Source organism: Pseudophryne corroboree, chromosome 7, assembly GCF_028390025.1.
Source record: "Pseudophryne corroboree isolate aPseCor3 chromosome 7, aPseCor3.hap2, whole genome shotgun sequence".
NCBI lineage: Eukaryota > Metazoa > Chordata > Amphibia > Anura > Myobatrachidae > Pseudophryne > Pseudophryne corroboree.
In genome coordinates this window covers 120,816,015-120,839,657 of record NC_086450.1, presented here as the reverse complement: position 1 = coordinate 120,839,657, position 23,643 = coordinate 120,816,015, and the positions used below count along the sequence as shown (strand labels likewise).

The 23,643-nt window shown below is 47.8% G+C and overlaps 1 protein-coding gene and 1 long non-coding RNA gene across 3 annotated transcripts in view; one reads left to right on the top strand and one right to left on the bottom strand.

Moving 5' to 3' along the window:
• Positions 1 to 23,643, bottom strand: part of TTC21B (tetratricopeptide repeat domain 21B) — a 418,459-nt gene that overhangs the window by 69,562 nt on the left and 325,254 nt on the right. For both annotated transcript variants that reach the window (XM_063933597.1, XM_063933598.1), the window contains exon 24: positions 17,432 to 17,593. In XM_063933597.1, the coding sequence (XP_063789667.1) occupies positions 17,432 to 17,593 (162 nt within the window). The remainder of the gene's footprint in view (positions 1 to 17,431; positions 17,594 to 23,643) is intronic.
• Positions 1 to 23,643, top strand: part of LOC134944759 (uncharacterized) — a 97,314-nt gene that overhangs the window by 72,613 nt on the left and 1,058 nt on the right. The gene's annotated exons all lie outside the window — the stretch shown is intronic.

Below are 23,643 nucleotides of genomic sequence, written 5' to 3'. Positions count from 1 at the left end.
GATATTCCCGCAGCCATGGAACCCAGGCTTTTCATGGATTCTTCCATAAAACCTGCAGAATCATGTATGTTGCGTAAATACAATGCAACGTCATCCCTATCCATCGTATCCAAATCCTCAAGTAAGGTAGCCAACCACTTTACTATTGCCTTTGCAATCCTTGCAGTAGCAATAGTGGGACGTAATATGCCCCCTGAAGCAGTATACATGGATTTAAGCGCATTATCAATTTTCCCATCAGCCGGCTCCTTTAAGGCTGTAGATCCTGGAACAGGTAAAACCACCTTCTTTGAGAGTCTGGACAAAGAGGCGTCAACAATTGGCGGGTTTTCCCATTTTTCCCTATCCTCCTCAGGGAAAGGACATGCCACCTGGACCCTTTTAGGGATCTGGAATTTTTTCTTAGGGTTTACCCATGCTTTTTCAAATATAGCATTCAATTCCTTTGACGCAGGGAAGGTTAGCGAGGCTTTTTTATTTTCAGTGAAAAAAGCCTCCTCAACCTGCTCAGGTGTGGTATCATTAACATTTAACACATCCCTGACAGCCTCTATCAACAATTTCCCCCCTTTTGCAAGAGATGTGGACCCCCGCAACACATCCCCATCACCATCTGTAGTGTCAGAATCAGTATCCGTGTCATCTTGTGTGACATGCACAAGCGCACGTTTGTGGGGGTATATAACGGGGCGTCCTGAGGTACCAGAACCAGGCCATACTGCCATAGAGCTCTGTAATACCTGGGTTGCAGATTCATTACTTGCAGCCCTGTCAGAAATCTGAGAAATCCAAGATTTGATAGAGGAAAACCACTCTGGTTCCCTTGCTGGTATCTGTGCTAAACCAGTGCTATCCTAATTACATGGAATGGGATCATCCCGGGAGGATAAATCCTCTTCAGCATATGACACAGTGTCCCTGGACATAGCTAAAGGAGACCATCAAACACTCCACACACACACACACACACACACACACACACACACACACACACACACGTGGGGGCAGACAGAGTTTCCTCCTCAAGAACGGCAAGAGAGACACAGAGATCGGAGCCAACCCACACACAGCGCTTTCAGCAAAGGGAGACCCCTTGTCAGCGCAGACTGTGTCCCTTAATAGGAGACACAATCGGTTTACAGCCTCCCCTCCCCCTTCTACAGCCCCCTGGTACCGTGAGCTGACAGTTGGAGCTGCTGTGGAGGGACCTGTTCTTCTATCCAGCACTGTGCAGGCAGGAAAATGGCGCTGGAACGTTGCTGGTCCGCTCTAAGGAGAAGCTCCGCACCCTTAATGGTGCTGTCTTCCCGCTCTTCATAGATTATACTGGCCTGAGGTAAAACTTGCTGGCTGAGATCCGCGGACCCCGACAGACTTGCGGACCAGTGTGGGGGTAAGCGCTGGCTTAGGGCGCCCCTCACAGCGCCGCACCATGTGCCTCTGAACCTTCACAGGAGCGCAGTTAATACTGCTCTCCCTCCCCGTTGCCGCCATCTTCACACCGGCCCCCCGCTTGCTTGGGGGGTCGGTGACTCACTCACCACTTCTTCAGCTCTGTAAGGGGTTGAAGGCATGCTGCTGGGGCGAGCGGTCCCCTGTGGCGGAAAACGATCAGTCCCCTCTGGAGCTCAGTGTCCAGTCAGCGGAGACAGTGGCTCAGACCCCGCAGGGCGGACACTGCTCCCCCCCTTAGTCCCACGCTGCAGGCAGGCTGTTGCCAAAAGCCTCCTGTAAAATAAAAAAACTCTAAAAATAACTTTTACTAGAAAAGCTCTGTAGAGCTCACCTAGCTGTGACCGGCTCCTCCGGGCACATTTTCTAAACGGAGTCTGGTGGGAGGGGCATAGAGGGAGGAGCCAGCCCTCACTCTCAAACTCTTAAAGTGCCAATGGCTCCTGGTGGACCCGTCTATACCCCATGGTACTAATGTGGACCCCAGCATCCTCTAGGATGTAAGAGAAATTAAATGCTTTTTTGTAGGGAAGCACTGACAGCAGATAAGTTCTAGTAATACCCCAACAGCCTTGCTTCTGGGCAGTTTACTAGAAGCCAAGAAAGAAAGAAAAAAAAAAGCAGCAGCTAAATTTCTGGGTGGGCTGGCCTGTGTCCTCCTTCAATCACTACAGAACGTGATTTATCAGAATTTTCCCTTGAGGGTAAAGATGGTGGGATTTCCTAAAGTTATCCATAAATTGGAAGGAATCAATGCCTTACGTGAAAGACGGAAGAAAGACAAGGCACCTGGTTTACCCTGTAAAAAATCCCTTTACCTAGCAGCTGTGTCAGAGAGGGGAATACTCAACCCCTTTAAAAGAAAACACAAATCAGAAAGAATTCAATGACACATGCTCTTGTAAAGTATTAAAAATCACAAATTCAATTTCTTAAAATAATAATATCATATACCCCACAGTTGACTGGACAGAAAACATATTAAAAACCCACAACATATAAAGTGCAATATAGTATGAGCTTTTATATAAAACACCACTCCCCAGGAGGCTAATTCAAGGATTTGTCCATATAGCAGCAAATAATAATAAAAAATCACTTTAATGCTGATTATGATGGTTCACTTGCGGCTGCAGCGCTGCAGTTTTATAACTCTGTGCACAGAGAGAATATTCAAGCTAGAAATCTACCAGCATAGTGATAATAAAGGCTCTTTATCTTTCAGTGTCCATAGGTGCTACGCATATACCTCTCCTTATTAAGATGCTTCCGGCTGCTGGTTGAATCCTTTAAGCACAGCTCTGGCTTGGGACTCCAGATAGAAATGGAGGGCAGAGACAGTTTCCTGCACATGCAGGTCGGTTCTCGATCAGTAGTCCAGACACTGTAGGGGCCATAATGTAAAACGTTTCCCAGCCTTCAATCGCTCAATAAGCGGCATCCTCAGACATAAGATTTTTAATACTTTACAAGTGCATGTGTCATTGAATTCTTTTATGTGGAAGGCATTTGGAGAGCTTTCCTACCATAGGCAGCCTCCACCTTCTGATGAAGAACTAAGAAGGTCTAAAACGCGTTAAACTGGTGTTTATTCTGGACTCCAAACAGTGATTTGAGGGATATTTCCATCTGCTGGTGGCTCCTGAGGTGGGCGCAGCCTCTGGGATTGAGGTTGGCTTATTCCTAATAAACATTTTTGTGGGACGTTCTGTGGATGCTCCTGTGTTCCTGCTTAGGCATTGTGGAGTAACTATATGCTTTTATATACATTTGTAAATTGTGGATGCATTTGATAATTACATTGTTTGTAAACCTTTAAGAGGTCTCTGCACTACTATTTGTGTTTGTTATGTTCTTTCGACCTGAAATGTGTTAAGCATAAGGGAAATGGTGACACACATCTTGTTTTACAGCATTCATAAGAGAGAAAAAAGGAGTGTAGAAGAGTATTACTTGGTAAATTAAAATAAGAATTTACTTACCGATAATTCTATTTCTCGGAGTCCGTAGTGGATGCTGGGGTTCCTGAAAGGACCATGGGGAATAGCGGCTCCGCATGAGACAGGGCACAAAAAGTAAAGCTTTAGGATCAGGTGGTGTGCACTGGCTCCTCCCCCTATGACCCTCCTCCAAGCCTCAGTTAGGTACTGTGCCCGGACGAGCGTACACAATAAGGAAGGATTTATGAATCCCGGGTAAGACTCATACCAGCCACACCAATCACACTGTACAACCTGTGATCTGAACCCAGTTAACAGTATGATAACAGCGGAGCCTCTGAAAAGATGGCTCACAACAATAATAACCCGATTTTTGTAACTATGTACAAGTAATGCAGATAATCCGCACTTGGGATGGGCGCCCAGCATCCACTACGGACTCCGAGAAATAGAATTATCGGTAAGTAAATTCTTATTTTCTCTATCGTCCTAGTGGATGCTGGGGTTCCTGAAAGGACCATGGGGATTATACCAAAGCTCCCAAACGGGCGGGAGAGTGCGGATGACTCTGCAGCACCGAATGAGAGAACTCCAGGTCCTCCTTAGCCAGGGTATCAAATTTGTAGGATTTTACAAACGTGTTTGCCCCTGACTAAATAGCCGCTCGGCAAAGTTGTAAAGCCGAGACCCCTCGGGCAGCCGCCCAAGATGAGCCCACCTTCCTTGTGGAATGGGCATTTACATATTTTGGCTGTGGCAGGCCTGCCACAGAATGTGCAAGCTGAATTGTATTACACATCCAACTAGCAAAAGTCTGCTTAAAAGCAAGAGCACCCAGTTTGTTGGGTGCATACAGGATAACAGCAAGTCAGTTTTCCTGACTCCAGCTGTCCTGGAACCTATATTTTCAGGGCCCTGACCACATCTAGCAACTTGGAGTCCTCCAAGTCCCTAGTAGGCGCAAGACACCACAATAAGCTGGTTCAGGTGAAACACTGACACCACCTTAGGGAGAGAACTGGGGACGAGTCCGCAGCTCTGCCCTGTCCGAATGGACAAACAGATATGGGCTTTTTTGAGAAAAAAAAAACACCAATTTGACACTCGCCTGGTCCAGGCCAGGTCCAAGAGCATGTTCACTTTTCATGTGAGATGCTTCAAATCCACAGATTTGACTGGTTTTAAACCAATGTGTTTTGAGGAATCCCAGAACTACGTTGAGATCCCACAGTGCCACTGGAGGCACAAAAGGGGGTTGTATATGCAATACTCCCTTGACAACTTCTGGGCTTCAGGAACTGAAGCCAATTCTTTCTGGAAGAAAAATCGACAGGGCTGAAATTTGAACCTTAATGGACCCCAATTTGAGGCCCATAGACACTCCTGTTTGCAAGAAATGCAGGAATCGACCGAGTTGAAATTTCTTCGTGGGGCCTTCCTGGCCTCACACCACGCAACATATTTTCGCCACATGTGGTGATAATGTTGTGCGGTCACCTCCTTTCTGGCTTTGACCAGGGTAGGAATGACCTCTTCCTGAATGCCTTTTCCCTTAGGATCCGGCGTTCCACCGCCATGCCGTCAAACGCAGCTGCGGTAAGTCTTGGAACAGACATGGTACTTGCTGAAACAAGTCCCTTCTTAGCGGCAGAGGCCATAAGTCCTCTGTGAGCATCTCTTGAAGTTCCGGGTACCAAGTCCTTCTTGGCCAATCCGGAGCCATGAGTATAGTTCTTACTCCTCTACGTCTTATAATTCTCAGTACCTTAGGTATGAAAAGCAGAGGATGGAACACATACACCGACTGGTACACCCACGGTGTTACCAGAACGTCCACAGCTATTGCCTGAGGGTCTCTTAACCTGGCGCAATACCTGTCCCGTTTTTTGTTCAGACGGGACGCCATCATGTCCACCTTTGGTAATTCCCAACGGTTTACAATTATGTGGAAAACTTCCCCATGAAGTTCCCACTCTGCCGGGTGGAGGTCGTGCCTACTGAGGAAGTCTGCTTCCCAGTTTCCATTCCCGGAATGAAACACTGCTGACAGTGCTATCACATGATTTTCCGCCCAGCGAAAAGTCCTTGCAGTTTTTGCCACTGCCCTCCTGCTTCTTGTGCCGCCCTGTCTATTTACGTGGGCGACTGCCGTGATGTTTTATCCCACTGGATCAATACCGGCTGACCTTGAAGCAGAGGTCTTGCTAAGCTTAGAGCATTATAAATTTACCCTTAGCTATATTTATGTGGAGAAAAATCTCCAGACTTGATCACACTCCCTGGAAATTTTTTCCTTGTGTGACTGCTCCCCAGCCTCTCGGGCTGGCCTCCGTGGTCACCAACATCCAAAACTGAATGCCGAATCTGCGGCCCTCTAGAAGATGAGCACTCTGTAACCACCACAGGAGAGACACCCTTGTCCTTGGATATAGGGTTATCCGCTGATGCATCTGAAGATGCGATCCGGACCATTTGTCCAGCAGATCCCACTGAAAAGTTCTTGCATGAAATCTGCCGACTGGAATTGCTTCGAAGGAAGTCACCATTTTTTTACCATGGCCCTTGTGCAATGATGCACTGATTTTAGGAGGTTCCTGACTAGCTCGGATAACTCCCTGGCTTTCTCTTCCGGGAGAAACACCTTTTTCTGGACTGTGTCCAGAATCATCCCTAAGCACAGGAGACTTGTTGTCGGGATCAGCTGCGATTTTGGAATCTTTAGAATCCACCCCTGCTGTTGTAACAGTATCCGAGATAGTGCTACTCCGACCTCCAACTGTTCCCTGGACTTTGCCCTTATCAGGAGATCGTCCAAGTAAGGGATAATTAAGACGCCTTTTCTTCGAAGAAGAACCATCATTTCGGCCATTACCTTGGTAAAGACCCGGGGTGCCGTAGACAATCCAAACGGCAGCGTCTGAAACTGATAGTGACAGTTCTGTACCACGAACCTGAGGTACCCTTAGTGATAAGGGCAAATTTGGGACATGGAGGTAAGCATCCCTGATGTCTCGGGACACCAGATAGTCCCCTTCTTCCCGGTTCGTTATCACTGCTCTGAGTGACTCCATCTTGATTTGAACCTTTGTAAGTGTTCAAATTTTTTTAGATTTAGAATAGGTCTCACCTAGCCTTCTGGCTTCAGTACCACAATATAGTGTGGAATAATACCCCTTTTCTTGTTGTAGGAGGGGTAATTTAATTATCACCTGCTGGGAATACAGCTCGTGAATTTTTTCCCATACTGCCTCCTTGTCGGAGGGAGACCTTGGTAAAGCAGCCTTCAGGAGCCTGCGCAGGGGAAACGTCTCGACATTCCAAACTGTACCCCTGGGATACTACTTGTAGGATCCAGGGGTCCTGTACGGTCTCAGCGTCATGCTGAGAGCTTGTCAGAAGCGGTGGAACGCTTCTGTTCCTGGGAATGGGCTGCCTGCTGCAGTCTTCTTCCCTTTCCTCTATCCCTGGGCAGATATGACTCTTATAGGGACGAAAGGACTGAAGCTGAAAAGACGGTGTCTTTTTCTGCAGAGATGTGACTTAGGGTAAAAACGGTGGATTTTCCAGCAGTTGCCGTGGCCACCAGGTCCGATGGACCGACCCCAAATAACTCCTCTTCCTTTATACGGCAATACACCTTTGTGCCGTTTGGAATCTGCATCACCTGACCACTGTCGTGTCCATAAACATCTTCTGGCAGATATGGACATCGCACTTACTCTTGATGCCAGAGTGCAAATATCCCTCTGTGCATCTCGCATATATAGAAATACATCCTTTAAATGCTCTATAGTCAATAAAATACTGTCCCTGTCAAGGGTATCAATATTTTTAGTCAGGGAATCCGACCAAGCCACCCCAGCTCTGCACATCCAGGCTGAGGCGATCGCTGGTCGCAGTATAACACCAGTATGTGTGTATATACTTTTTATGATATTTTTCCAGCCTCCTGTCAGCTGGCTCCTTGAGGACGGCCCTATCTATAGACGGTACCGCCACTTGTTCTGATAAGCGTGTGAGTGCCTTATCCACCCTAAGGGGTGTTTCCCAACGCGCCCTAACTTCTGGCGGGAAAGGGTATACCGCCCATATTTTCTATCGGGGGGAACCCACGCATCATCACACACTTCATTTAATTTATCTGATTCAGGAAAAACTACGGTAGTTTTTTCACATCCCACATAATACCCTCTTTTGTGGTACTTGTAGTATCAGAAATATGTAACACCTCCTTCATTGCCCTTAACGTGTGGCCCTAATAAGGAATACGTTTGTTTATTCACCGTCGACACTGGATTCAGTGTCCCTGTCTGTGTCTGTGTCGACCGACTAAAGTAAACGGGCGTTTTAAAACCCCTGACGGTGTTTTTGAGACGTCTGGACCGGTACTAATCGTTTGTCGGCCGTCTCATGTCGTCAACCGACCTTGGCGCGTGTTGACATTATCACGTAATTCCCTAAATAAGCCATCCATTCCGGTGTCGACTCCCTAGAGAGTGACATCACCATTACAGGCAATTGCTCCGCCTCCTCACCAACATCGTCCTCATACATGTCGACACACACGTACCGACACACAGCACACACACAGGGAATGCTCTGATAGAGGACAGGACCCACTAGCCCTTTGGAGAGACAGAGGGAGAGTTTGCCAGCACACACCAAAAACGCTATAATTATATAGGGACAACCTTATATAAGTGTTTTCCCTTATAGCATCTTTTTTATATATTTCTAACGCCAAATTAGTGCCCCCCCTCTCTGTTTTAACCCTGTTTCTGTAGTGCAGTGCAGGGGAGAGCCTGGGAGCCTTCCCTCCAGCCTTTCTGTGAGGGAAAATGGCGCTGTGTGCTGAGGAGATAGGCCCCGCCCCTTTTTCGGCGGCCTCGTCTCCCGCTCTTAACGGATTCTGGCAGGGGTTAAATATCTCCATATAGCCCCCGGAGGCTATATGTGAGGTATTTTTAGCCAAAAAAGGTTTTCATTTTGCCTCCCAGGGCGCCCCCCTCCCAGCGCCCTGCACCCTCAGTGACTGCCGTGTGAAGTGTGCTGAGAGGAAAATGGCGCACAGCTGCAGTGCTGTGCGCTACCTTAAGAAGACTGAGGAGTCTTCTGCCGCCGATTCTGGACCTCTTCTCGTTTCAGCATCTGCAAGGGGGCCGGCGGCGAGGCTCCGGTGACCATCCAGGCTGTACCTGTGATCGTCCCTCTGGAGCTAATGTCCAGTAGCCAAGAAGCCAATCCATCCTGCACGCAGGTGAGTTCACTTCTTCTCCCCTAAGTCCCTCGTTGCAGTGATCCTGTTGCCAGCAGGACTCACTGTAAAATAAAAAACCTAAGCTAAACTTTTCTAAGCAGCTCTTTAGGAGAGCCACCTAGATTGCACCCTTCTCGGCCGGGCACAAAAATCTAACTGAGGCTTGGAGGAGGGTCATAGGGGGAGGAGCCAGTGCACACCACCTGATCCTAAAGCTTTACTTTTTGTGCCCTGTCTCCTGCGGAGCCGCTATTCCCCATGGTCCTTTCAGGAACCCCAGCATCCACTAGGACGATAGAGAAATGAAGTGAACTGCACCCCATTGTGAACGGATACCAAGGAAGTAATTCTGAGGACTTTCACCAACAAAATTACAACTTGAAAGGGTGATTACATCTATATAAAGTTCTTGAACTGTGAAGGGCACATTTGTATTAATGAAATATTCACCTAGGTCAGGCATGTCCAAACTGCGGCCCGCCAGCTGTTGAGAAACTACACATCCCAGCATGCCCTGACACAGCCTTAGCATTCTCTGACAGCAAAACTGTGTCAGGGCCTGCTGGGATATGTAGTTTCAAAACAGCTGGAGGGCCGCAGTTTGGACATACCTGACCTAGGTGCTTCTATGGTATAGTGAAAGTGTGAATGAGGGAAGCGCCGTTGTGTTGCTTATTATCTATATTCAATGCCTCCACCTTGCAAATCTATATTGTATTTAACCTCCAAAAAGAGTTCTGACATTTGAAAACAGAGTAGTAGATACTTGTACTGTAAGAGAGACATTAGCTAGTCCTTGCTCAAAGACACCCTATTAGAAACAGATGACAGAGATGGAAAGGCCCCTATTTGGAAACCTTGTTCCTGCCACAGAACAAATGGGTTTTCAAACCACTGTGGATTATGCGTGAAGAAGGTTTCACACTCAGGGCATGGATACAAATGACAGATGTACTGTTGGTAGGACCTTTTCACCTGAGAATAGTGCCTGCGAGAGACATGGTCAGGTTTGGCCAAGAGGGAGAATTTTGACCAATCAGTGAGATTAGATTTGTGCGCCAAGACCTTCTGTCATGGCCAGTCATGGATCATGGATAGGGCCCATACCCTTTCAGCTTTACCTTATTGGGGGGACAGTGGGGAACAGCTAAACAAAATCATACTTGCAAGGTACCACGAGCATCCTGGTAAAGATAGTTTATGGATCTTGTGCCCTGGCCATGTAAAAGGAGCAGATAGAGAATACCTCAGGGTGGAGAGACCACGTCTTCATTCAGTCACTGGCAATTTAAAAAATCCACCCCTAGTTCTCCACTCTCCCAGGATGTTGCTTGCCAAAACGGCAGTAACCTTTCTGCGTACTGCAGAAACCAAGCCAATTCCTCATGGCCTGGGGCACTGTATGGCATCATGATAGGAAGGAAATAACCCTAAACGCGCCAATACACTGATGGCCAGGATGGTCTCACTTAAGGAGTCTAGCAATCACCAGCAAATCTGCCAATCAAGATTGATCAATCCCTTGTCAGGTCAGAAGCTTTCATCACCAATGCAATTAACCTGGAGGATAAACACTGAAGAGCTGACAAAAAATAAGATTTTACTCACCGGTAAATCTATTTCTCGTAGTCCGTAGTGGATGCTGGGTACTCCGTAAGGACCATGGGATATAGACGGGCTCCGCAGGAGACTGGGCACTCTAAAGAAAAGATTAGGTACTACATCTGGTGTGCACTGGCTCCTCCCTCTATGCCCCTCCTCCAGACCTCAGTTAGGGAAACTGTGCCCGGAAGAGCTGACATTACTAGGAAAGGATTTGGAATCCAGGGTAAGACTCATACCAGCCACACCAATCACACCGTACAACTTGTGATAATTATACCCAGTTAACAGTATGAACAACAACTGAGCCTCATTAAACTGATGGCTCAGAACAAAAAACCCTATAGTTAAGCAATAACTATATACAAGTATTGCAGAATTCCGCACTTGGGATGGGCTCCCAGCATCCACTACGGACTACGAGAAATAGATTTACCGGTGAGTAAAATCTTATTTCTCTGACGTCCTAGTGGATGCTGGGTACTCCGTAAGGACCATGGGGATTATACCAAAGCTCCCAAACGGGCGGGAGAGTGCGGGTGACTCTGCAGCACCGAATTAGCAAACTCAAGGTCCTCCTCAGCCAGGGTATCAAACTTGTAGAATTTTGCAAACGTGTTTGATCCCGACCAGGTAGCAGCTCGGCAAAGTTGTAAAGCCGAGACCCCTCAGGCAGCCGCCCAAGAAGAGCCCACCTTCCTCGTGGAATGGGCTTTGACCGATTTAGGATGCGGCAGTCCAGCCGCAGAATGTGCAAGTTGAATCGTGCAACAGATCCAGCAAGCAATAGTCTGCTTTGAAGCAGGAGCACCCAGCTTGTTGGGTGCATGCAGGATAAACAGCGAGTCAGTTTTTCTGACTCTAGCCGTCCTGGAAACATAGATTTTCAGGGCCCGGACTACATCCAGCAACTTGGAAGCCTGCAAGTCCAGAGTAGCCGCAGGCACCACAATAGGTTGGTTCAAATGGAACGCTGATACCACCACCTTAGGGAGAAATTGGGGACGAGTCCTCAATTCTGCCCTGTCCATATGGAAAATCAGATAGGGGCTTTTGCATGACAAAGCCGCCAACTCTGACACACGCCTAGCCGAAGCCAAGGCCAAAAGCATGACCACTTTCCACGTGAGATATTTCAACTCCACGGTCTGAAGTGACTCAAACCAATGTGATTTTAGGAAATCCAACACAACGTTGAGATCCCAAGGTGCCACTGGGGGCACAAAAGGGGGCTGAATATGCAGCACTCCCTTAACAAACGTCTGAACTTCAGGCAGTGAAGCCAGTTCTTTTTGAAAGAAAATAGACAGGGCCGAAATCTGGACTTTAATGGATCCCAATTTTAGGCCCATAGTCACTCCTGACTGTAGGAAGTGCAGAAATCGACCCAGCTGAAATTCTTCCGTTGGGGCCTTCATAGCCTCACACCAAGCAACATATTTTCGCCATATGCGGTGATAATGTTTCGCTGTCACATCCTTCCTAGCTTTTATCAGCGTAGGACTGACTTCAACCGGAATGCCCTTTTCCATCAGGATCCGGCGTTCAACCGCCATGCCGTCAAACGCAGCCGCGGTAAGTCTTGGAACAGACAGGGCCCCTGCTGTAGCAGGTCCTGTCTGAGAGGCAGAGGCCAAGGGTCCTCTGAGATAATTTCTTGTAGTTCCGGGTACCAAGTTCTTCTTGGCCAATCCGGAACGATGAGTATAGTTCTTACTCCTCTCTTTCTTATTATCCTCAGTACCTTTGGTATGAGAGGAAGAGGAGGGAACACATAAACCGACTGGTACACCCACGGTGTCACTAGAGCGTCCACAGCTATCGCCTGAGGGTCCCTTGACCTGGCGCAATATCTTTTTAGCTTTTTGTTGAGGCGGGACGCCATCATGTCCACCTGTGGCCTTTCCCAACGATTTACAATCAGCTGGAAGACTTCTGGATGAAGTCCCCACTCTCCCGGGTGGAGGTCGTGCCTGCTGAGGAAGTCTGCTTCCCAGTTGTCCACTCCCGGAATGAACACTGCTGACAGTGCTATCACGTGATTTTCCGCCCATCGGAGAATCCTTGTGGCTTCTGCCATCGCCATCCTGCTTCTTGTGCCGCCCTGTCGGTTTACATGGGCGACCGCCGTGATGTTGTCTGACTGAATCAGCACCGGTTGGTTTTGAAGCAGGGGTTTTGCCTGACTTAGGGCATTGTAAATGGCCCTTAGTTCCAGAATGTTTATGTGTAGGGAAGCTTCCTGACTCGACCATTGTCCTTGGAAGTTTCTTCCCTGCGTGACTGCCCCCCAACCTCGGAGGCTTGCATCCGTGGTCACCAGGACCCAGTCCTGTATGCCGAATCTGCGGCCCTCGAGTAAATGAGCACTCTGCAGCCACCACAGCAGAGACACCCTGGCCCTCGGGGACAGGGTGATCAACCGATGCATCTGAAGATGCGATCCGGACCACTTGTCTAACAGATCCCACTGAAAGATCCTTGCATGGAACCTGCCGAATGGAATTGCCTCGTAAGAAGCTACCATCTTTCCCAGGACTCGTGTGCAGTGATGCACCGACACCTGTTTTGGTTTTAGGAGGTCTCTGACCAGAGATGACAACTCCTTGGCCTTCTCCTCCGGGAGAAACCTTCTTCTGTTCTGTGTCCAGAATCATACCCAGGAACAGCAGACGCGTCGTAGGAACCAGCTGCGACTGCGGGATATTCAGAATCCAGCCGTGCTGTTGTAGTACTTCCTGAGATAGTGCTACTCCGACTAACAACTGCTCCCTGGACCTCGCCTTTATAAGGAGATCGTCCAAGTACGGGATAATTATAACTCCCTTCTTTCGAAGGAGTATCATCATTTCGGCCATTACCTTGGTAAATACCCTCGGTGCCGTGGACAGACCAAACGGCAACGTCTGGAATTGGTAATGGCAGTCCTGTACCACAAATCGGAGGTACACCTGGTGAGGTGGGTAAATGGGGACATGTAGGTAAGCATCCTTGATGTCCAGTGATGCCATGTAATCCCCCTCTTCCAGGCTTGCAATAACCGCCCTGAGCGATTCCATTTTGAACTTGAACTTTCTTATATAAGTGTTCAAGGATTTCAAATTTAGAATGGGTCTCACCGAACCGTCTGGTTTCGGTACCACAAACATTGTGGAATAGTAACCCCGTCCCTGTTGAAGGAGGGGAACTTTGATTATCACCTGCTGGAAGTACAGCTTGTGAATTGCCGCCAGTACTACCTCCCTTTCCTTGGGAGTGGCTGGCAAGGCTGATTTGAGGTAACGGCGAGGGGGAGTCGCCTCGAACTCCAGCTTGTATCCCTGAGATACCACTTGTAGGACCCAGAGATCCACCTGTGAGCGAACCCACTGGTCGCTGAAGTTCCGGAGACGCGCCCCCACCGCACCTGGCTCCACCTGTGGAGCCCCATCGTCATGCGGTGGATTTTGTGGAAGAAGGGGAGGATTTTTGTTCCTGGGAACTGGCTGTCTGATGCAGCTTCTTTCCTCTTCCCCTGCCTCTGGGCAGAAAGGATGCGCCTCTGACACGCTTGCCTTTCTGAGGCTGAAAGGACTGTACTTGGTAATATGGTGCTTTCTTAGGCTGTGAGGGAACGTGAGGTAAAAAAGTCGACTTCCCAGCTGTCGCTGTGGATACAAGGTCCGAGAGACCGTCCCCAAACAATTCCTCACCCTTATAAGGCAAAACCTCCATGTGCCTTTTAGAATCGGCATCACCTGTCCACTGCCGAGTCCATAATACTCTCCTGGCAGAAATGGACATCGCATTAATTCTGGATGCCAGCCGGCAAATGTCCCTCTGTGCATCCCTCATATATAAGACTACGTCCTTTATATGCTCTATAGTTAGCAAAATAGTGTCCCTGTCGAGGGTATCAATATTGTCTCACAGGGTATCAGACCATGCTGCTGCAGCACTACACATCCATGCCGAAGCAATTGCAGGTCTTAGTATAGTACCTGAGTGTGTATATACAGACTTCAGGATAGCCTCCTGCTTTCTATCTGCAGGCTCCTTTAAGGCGGCCGTATCCTGAGACGGCAGTGCCACCCTTTTAGATAAGCGTGTGAGCGCCTTGTCCACCCTAGGGGACGTTTCCCATCGTAACCTATCCGTTGGCGGGAAAGGGTACGCCATCAGTAACCTCTTAGAAATTACTAGTTTCTTATTAGGGGAACACCATGCTTCCTCACACAATTCATTTAACTCATCAGATGGGGGAAAAGTCACAGGCTGCTTTTTCTCCCCAAACATAATACGCTTTTTTGTGGTAACCGGGTTTATGTCAGAAATGTGTAAAACATCTTTCATAGCCGGAATCATAGATCGGATGGCCCTTGTGGACTGTACATTTGTCTCATCTTCGTCGACACTGGAGTCAGACTCCGTGTCGACATCTGTGTCTGCCATCTGAGCTAGCGGGCGTTTTTGAGCCCCTGATGGCCTCTGAGACGCCTGGGCAGGCGCGGGCTGAGATGCCGACTGTCCCATGGCTGTCACGTCGTCAAACCTTTTATGTAAGGAGTTGACACTGTCGGTTAAAACCTTCCACATATCCATCCACTCCGGTGTCGGCCCCGCAGGGGGTGACATCACACTTATCGGCTCCTGCTCCGCCTCCACGTAACCCTCCTCATCAAACATGTCGACACAGCCGTACCGACACACCGCACACACACAGGGAATGCTCTGACTGAGGACAGGACCCCACAAAGTCCTTTGGGGAGACAGAGAGAGAGTATGCCAGCACACACCACAGCGCTATATAAACAGGGATTTACACTAACAAAAGTGATTTTTCCCTATAGCTGCTTAATATACTCAGTTTGCGCCTAAATTTAGTGCCCCCCCTCACTTTTTTACCCTTTGAGCCTGGAAACTGCAGGGGAGAGCCTGGGGAGCTGTCTTCCAGCGGAGCTGTGAAGAGAAAATGGCGCCGGTGTGCTGAGGGAGATAGCCCCGCCCCCTTCTCGGCGGACTTCTCCCGCTTTTTTATATACTTTTATGGCGGGGGATTATGCACATATACAGTTTATTAGACTGTATTATGTGCTTTTTGCCATGTAAGGTACTCTAATTGCTGCCCAGGGCGCCCCCCCCCAGCGCCCTGCACCCATCAGTGACCGGAGTGTGTGGTGTGCATAGGGAGCAATGGCGCACAGCTGCAGTGCTGTGCGCTACCTTAATGAAGACCGAAGTCTTCAGCCGCCGATTTCCTCCGGTTTCTTCCGTCTTCTGGCTCTGCAAGGGGGACGGCGGCGCGGCTCCGGGAACGGACGATCGAGGTCGGGCCCTGTGTTCGATCCCTCTGGAGCTAATGGTGTCCAGTAGCCTAGAAGCACAAGCTAGCTGCACGCAGGTAGGTTTGCTTCTCTCCCCTAAGTCCCACGTAGCAGTGAGTCTGTTGCCAGCAGATCTCACTGAAAATAAAAAACCTAACAAATACTTTTCTTTCTAGGAAGCTCAGGAGAGCCCCTAGTGTGCAACCAGCTCTGGCCGGGCACAGATTCTAACAGATTCTAACTGGAGGAGGGGCATAGAGGGAGGAGCCAGTGCACACCAGATGTAGTACCTAATCTTTTCTTTAGAGTGCCCAGTCTCCTGCGGAGCCCGTCTATTCCCCATGGTCCTTACAGAGTACCCAGCATCCACTAGGACGTCAGAGAAAGACATATTCCAAATAGTGGGTGTTTGTGGAATTATGTCCTGGATATTTAAGACCGCTTTGAAGTTCATCAGAGGTGCCCCAGCTGGAAACCCCTCTAAGTAGTTGCTCCACCTACTTACGGTGTCAATAGCTAAACAAGAGACTGTAAAGGTAAGCCTGGGGGCTTCGAATTAGAAAACAAACATTGAGAAGATCTTCTGACCTCTTATGGGAGAAGTTTTTAATAGATTTCACATCAGGAAAAGTCTCTCTTAGTGATGTGAAATATCTGAGCACTTACTATTGGTGAAGTCTACCCCAACTCTAGGTCTCCCTAAAGAATGTCAAAAACAACAAAAGGTGCAGAACCATTTTTGGGGAATAATCCATTCACCTGAAACAAGCTCCCTAAAAGGCCAGCTGGTCTATGGGTCCTTTGAAAGAAATCATTGGAACCTTGAATATTTAGGTCAGAATGCACTATAGAAATTATGAACTGTCCACTGAAAATGACTCCTTTGACACAAATGGGGAAAATAATTTTCAACCTCATTCTCCTCACCTGTGAGATGTGGAGGACATGTCCATTACAGATTTGTCAGAGACACCACAACTTTAATTAGATTGTGTAGTGGGAGGAAATTTATCTTTCAAAGACTAAGAAACCTGCAGGTTATGTACAATTGTTAATCTGCAGCAGACTGGACCAATAGAATTAGAGGCAGCCAGATAAGCTGTGCTATTTCCCTCCCAGACACCCCTAGAAAGCATCATGAGATGGGAGTGTCATGATGAGGCTCAATCAGGTTTAGCATCACTGCAGGATACAGCGCCCAGATTGAGAGTTCTGCAACTATAAAGTAACACAAGGTGTGCAGAAGGGGCCAGGCTGTCTCGCAGGTAATACAGTCTGGGACATGGCACTGGTGTAGCGGCTGGGTCATTTCCCTATAACATGGTCTTTTGGAAACCACCAATGCAGTGGGAACGGTCCAGTGGCATGGAGCCTTAAACACATTACCAATCACCTGACTAACCAGGATGAAAAAAGCCATAACCATAAATGCCCCTTCTCCCCCCCCCCCCCCCCCCCCACACACACACACACCAATTCTGATCTGATACAAAAAAAACCCCCAGAAGATAATACATTACTTAGATACCAAACTACTGTAAAGATCTAAAAGAGTTGCCTAAACTAAAGAACTACTTGTATCCTTGTACTTTAAGCTGTTACTGCCTGCAAGCTTCAGATACAAAACAGAGACAAGCTGGAAGGGACAGCTTGAATCGATTTGGGACTGTCCCTCCAAAAGGAAGGACAATGATAAGGTGTGTATGTGACTTAGGAGAATGTGGGTATGATTTGTAGTGTCAGTTGTTACTCCATAGCTGTATTTAGATGTAAGAAACACACACTGCAGCACATAGACTATGATATTGTGTAATTTTACCAGCATGTAATGTGTCTTGTACCACATATACAGAGCTGTTGACAGATTATTTTCTTACCCCATGTCACCATCCAGGTTGTCAAACACTTCTCCTCCCACTGTCTCATTATCTGGATTCAGGCAGATCTCAATCATATTATAGACCGCATTCTGCCCCCAGTCACTATCTTTACGAGCTTTATTGAAATGCCGCAGTGCATCATTGGGCTCACCGGTGTACCTTCGGAAATATAGAAATGTGTGTTATGTTATCTTTGTCTGACATACTACTTAAAAGGACAACATAATAGTTACAATGAAATTTCACCTGGGATGCTGACACGCACTCCTGAGTCTTTATTTTATAACAAAGTTACAAGCAAAGTAATGGTCAAGTTGCTGGATATCTTTTAGTACTGCTGGCCATTTTACTAAAGATAAAGGGGTGTGTTACGAAGATAGAAGATTCAGATGCCAGACTGTGATGCAGTACTTGTTAGTGGGCCTGTGATTTGGTGCATGATTCATATGTGGATGCCTACCTGGCGCAATGTGTATAAGGGGCTACCTGGCGCAATGTGTATAAGGGACTATACTGTGGTATAACGTGTATAAATGGGTACTACTGTGTGGTGTAATGTGACTAATATACACTACTGTGCGTTGTAATGTAATATGAATTCTGTAGCCATGCCTCTTGCCCATGAAGTGACGACCCTATATTTTTACTGCGCGCTTCCAGCACACACTGTCCGTATTTTAAATATTGGGGGAGGCACCAATTCTTTCTGGCAAGTTACAGCTCTGGGAAACAATACAGTAGTTGGAAGGCTGAAAAAATGAGTTATGCCATCCACAGTACACAGCATTGGTACAGGTGCATAATGAGGACATTTATTTAGAAGTGATGAAAATGGATAAATGTTTCTGATACGTGTTCAAGAGCTGGTAGGGAAACATTTTATTTGTATGTATTTCAGAGATACATGAAAGGCAATACAATTATATCATATACTGTATGTGTGCTAAATTCTGAAGTATATCTGCTGGTACAGAATCAAGAACATGGACTTTTTCCAATAGTTTACAAAGAAACAAAATCTGATGTTATGTTGCATCTGTGATGCTCACAAAGCATTAAAAGGTACTGTATTCAGAACTACAAAATATATTTGTATGAAGCACTCATTGGTGACTAATACCTCAGGTGTGATAACTTTGGGTTGTGGTAAGCGTTCCAAGTACAAACAATGGGGCAGATGTATTAACCTGGAGAAGGCATAAAATAAGAATTTACTTACCGATAATTCTATTTCTCGGAGTCCGTAGTGGATGCTGGGGTTCCTGAAAGGACCATGGGGAATAGCGGCTCCGCAGGAGACAGGGCACAAAAAGTAAAGCTTTAGGATCAGGTGGTGTGCACTGGCTCCTCCCCCCATGACCCTCCTCCAAGCCTCAGTTAGGATACTGTGCCCGGACGAGCGTACACAATAAGGAAGGATTTATGAATCCCGGGTAAGACTCATACCAGCCACACCAATCACACTGTACAACCTGTGATCTGAACCCAGTTAACAGTATGATAACAGCGGAGCCTCTGAAAGATGGCTCACAACAATAATAACCCGATTTTTGTAACTATGTACAAGTATTGCAGATAATCCGCACTTGGGATGGGCGCCCAGCATCCACTACGGACTCCGAGAAATAGAATTATCGGTAAGTAAATTCTTATTTTCTCTATCGTCCTAGTGGATGCTGGGGTTCCTGAAAGGACCATGGGGATTATACCAAAGCTCCCAAACGGGCGGGAGAGTGCGGATGACTCTGCAGCACCGAATGAGAGAACTCCAGGTCCTCCTTAGCCAGGTTATCAAATTTGTAGGATTTTACAAACGTGTTTGCCCCTGACTAAATAGCCGCTCGGCAAAGTTGTAAAGCCGAGACCCCTCGGGCAGCCGCCCAAGATGAGCCCACCTTCCTTGTGGAATGGGCATTTACATATTTTGGCTGTGGCAGGCCTGCCACAGAATGTGCAAGCTGAATTGTATTACACATCCAACTAGCAAAAGTCTGCTTAGAAGCAAGAGCACCCAGTTTGTTGGGTGCATACAGGATAACAGCAAGTCAGTTTTCCTGACTCCAGCCGTCCTGGAACCTATATTTTCAGGGCCCTGACCACATCTAGCAACTTGGAGTCCTCCAAGTCCCTAGTAGGCGCAAGACACCACAATAAGCTGGTTCAGGTGAAACACTGACACCACCTTAGGGAGAGAACTGGGGACGAGTCCGCAGCTCTGCCCTGTCCGAATGGACAAACAGATATGGGCTTTTTTGAGAAAAAAACCACCAATTTGACACTCGCCTGGTCCAGGCCAGGTCCAAGAGCATGTTCACTTTTCATGTGAGATGCTTCAAATCCACAGATTTGACTGGTTTTAAACCAATGTGTTTTGAGGAATCCCAGAACTACGTTGAGATCCCACAGTGCCACTGGAGGCACAAAAGGGGGTTGTATATGCAATACTCCCTTGACAAACTTCTGGACTTCAGGAACTGAAGCCAATTCTTTCTGGAAGAAAAATCGACAGGGCCGAAATTTGAACCTTAATGGACCCCAATTTGAGGCCCATAGACACTCCTGTTTGCAGGAAATGCAGGAATCGACCGAGTTGAAATTTCTTCGTGGGGCCTTCCTGGCCTCACACCACGCAACATATTTTCGCCACATGTGGTGATAATGTTGTGCGGTCACCTCCTTTCTGGCTTTGACCAGGGTAGGAATGACCTCTTCCTGAATGCCTTTTCCCTTAGGATCCGGCGTTCCACCGCCATGCCGTCAAACGCAGCTGCGGTAAGTCTTGGAACAGACATGGTACTTGCTGAAACAAGTCCCTTCTTAGCGGCAGAGGCCATAAGTCCTCTGTGAGCATCTCTTGAAGTTCCGGTTACCAAGTCCTTCTTGGCCAATCCGGAGCCATGAGTATAGTTCTTACTCCTCTACGTCTTATAATTCTCAGTACCTTAGGTATGAAAAGCAGAGGATGGAACACATACACCGACTGGTACACCCACGGTGTTACCAGAACGTCCACAGCTATTGCCTGAGGGTCTCTTAACCTGGCGCAATACCTGTCCCGTTTTTTGTTCAGACGGGACGCCATCATGTCCACCTTTGGTAATTCCCAACGGTTTACAATCATGTGGAAAACTTCCCCATGAAGTTCCCACTCTGCCGGGTGGAGGTCGTGCCTACTGAGGAAGTCTGCTTCCCAGTTTCCATTCCCGGAATGAAACACTGCTGACAGTGCTATCACATGATTTTCCGCCCAGCGAAAAGTCCTTGCAGTTTTTGCCACTGCCCTCCTGCTTCTTGTGCCGCCCTGTCTATTTACGTGGGCGACTGCCGTGATGTTTTATCCCACTGGATCAATACCGGCTGACCTTGAAGCAGAGGTCTTGCTAAGCTTAGAGCATTATAAATTTACCCTTAGCTATATTTATGTGGAGAAAAGTCTCCAGACTTGATCACACTCCCTGGAAATTTTTTCCTTGTGTGACTGCTCCCCAGCCTCTCGGGCTGGCCTCCGTGGTCACCAACATCCAAAACTGAATGCCGAATCTGCGGCCCTCTAGAAGATGAGCACTCTGTAACCACCACAGGAGAGACACCCTTGTCCTTGGATATAGGGTTATCCGCTGATGCATCTGAAGATGCGATCCGGACCATTTGTCCAGCAGATCCCACTGAAAAGTTCTTGCATGAAATCTGCCGACTGGAATTGCTTCGAAGGAAGTCACCATTTTTTTACCATGGCCCTTGTGCAATGATGCACTGATTTTAGGAGGTTCCTGACTAGCTCGGATAACTCCCTGGCTTTCTCTTCCGGGAGAAACACCTTTTTCTGGACTGTGTCCAGAATCATCCCTAAGCACAGGAGACTTGTTGTCGGGATCAGCTGCGATTTTGGAATATTTAGAATCCACCCCTGCTGTTGTAACAGTATCCGAGATAGTGCTACTCCGACCTCCAACTGTTCCCTGGACTTTGCCCTTATCAGGAGATCGTCCAAGTAAGGGATAATTAAGACGCCTTTTCTTCGAAGAAGAACCATCATTTCGGCCATTACCTTGGTAAAGACCCGGGGTGCCGTGGACAATCCAAACGGCAGCGTCTGAAACTGATAGTGACAGTTCTGTACCACGAACCTGAGGTACCCTTAGTGATCAGGGCAAATTTGGGACATGGAGGTAAGCATCCCTGATGTCTCGGGACACCATATAGTCCCCTTCTTCCCGGTTCGTTATCACTGCTCTGAGTGACTCCATCTTGACTTGAACCTTTGTAAGTGTTCAAATTTTTTTAGATTTAGAATAGGTCTCACCTAGCCTTCTGGCTTCAGTACCACAATATAGTGTGGAATAATACCCCTTTTCTTGTTGTAGGAGGGGTAATTTAATTATCACCTGCTGGGAATACAGCTCGTGAATTGTTTCCCATACTGCCTCCTTGTCGGAGGGAGACCTTGGTAAAGCAGACTTCAGGAGCCTGCGCAGGGGAAACGTCTCGACATTCCAATCTGTACCCCTGGGATACTACTTGTAGGATCCAGGAGTCCTGTACGGTCTCAGCGTCATGCTGAGAGCTTGTCAGAAGCGGTGGAACGCTTCTGTTCCTGGGAATGGGCTGCCTGCTGCAGTCTTCTTCCCTTTCCTCTATCCCTGGGCAGATATGACTCTTATAGGGACGAAAGGACTGAAGCTGAAAAGACGGTGTCTTTTTCTGCAGAGATGTGACTTAGGGTAAAAAACGGTGGATTTTCCAGCAGTTGCCGTGGCCACCAGGTCCGATGGACCGACCCCAAATAACTCCTCTTCCTTTATACGGCAATACACCTTTGTGCCGTTTGGAATCTGCATCACCTGACCACTGTCGTGTCCATAAACATCTTCTGGCAGATATGGACATCGCACTTACTCTTGATGCCAGAGTGCAAATATCCCTCTGTGCATCTCGCATATATAGAAATGCATCCTTTAAATGCTCTATAGTCAATAAAATACTGTCCCTGTCAAGGGTATCAATATTTTTAGTCAGGGAATCCGACCAAGCCACCCCAGCTCTGCACATCCAGGCTGAGGCGATCGCTGGTCGCAGTATAACACCAGTATGTGTGTATATACTTTTTATGATATTTTCCAGCCTCCTGTCAGCTGGCTCCTTGAGGACGGCCCTATCTATAGACGGTACCGCCACTTGTTCTGATAAGCGTGTGAGCGCCTTATCCACCCTAAGGGGTGTTTCCCAACGCGCCCTAACTTCTGGCGGGAAAGGGTATACCGCCCATATTTTCTATCGGGGGGAACCCACGCATCATCACACACTTCATTTAATTTATCTGATTCAGGAAAAACTACGGTAGTTTTTTCACATCCCACATAATACCCTCTTTTGTGGTACTTGTAGTATCAGAAATATGTAACACCTCCTTCATTGCCCTTAACGTGTGGCCCTAATAAGGAATACGTTTGTTTATTCACCGTCGACACTGGATTCAGTGTCCCTGTCTGTGTCGACCGACTAAAGTAAACGGGCGTTTTAAAACCCCTGACGGTGTTTTTGAGACGTCTGGACCGGTACTAATTGTTTGTCGGCCGTCTCATGTCGTCAACCGACCTTGCCGCGTGTTGACATTATCACGTAATTCCCTAAATAAGCCATCCATTCCGGTGTCGACTCCCTAGAGAGTGACATCACCATTACAGGCAATTGCTCCGCCTCCTCACCAACATCGTCCTCATACATGTCGACACACACGTACCGACACACAGCACACACACAGGGAATGCTCTGATAGAGGACAGGACCTACTAGCCCTTTGGAGAGACAGAGGGAGAGTTTGCCAGCACACACCAAAAACGCTATAATTATATAGGGACAACCTTATATAAGTGTTTTCCCTTATAGCATCTTTTTTATATATTTCTAACGCCAAATTAGTGCCCCCCCTCTCTGTTTTAACCCTGTTTCTGTAGTGCAGTGCAGGGGAGAGCCTGGGAGCCTTCCCTCCAGCCTTTCTGTGAGGGAAAATGGCGCTGTGTGCTGAGGAGATAGGCCCCGCCCCTTTTTCGGCGGCCTCGTCTCCCGCTCTTAACGGATTCTGGCAGGGGTTAAATATCTCCATATAGCCCCCGGAGGCTATATGTGAGGTATTTTTAGCCAAAAATAGGTTTTCATTGCCTCCCAGGGCGCCCCCCTTCCAGCGCCCTGCACCCTCAGTGACTGCCGTG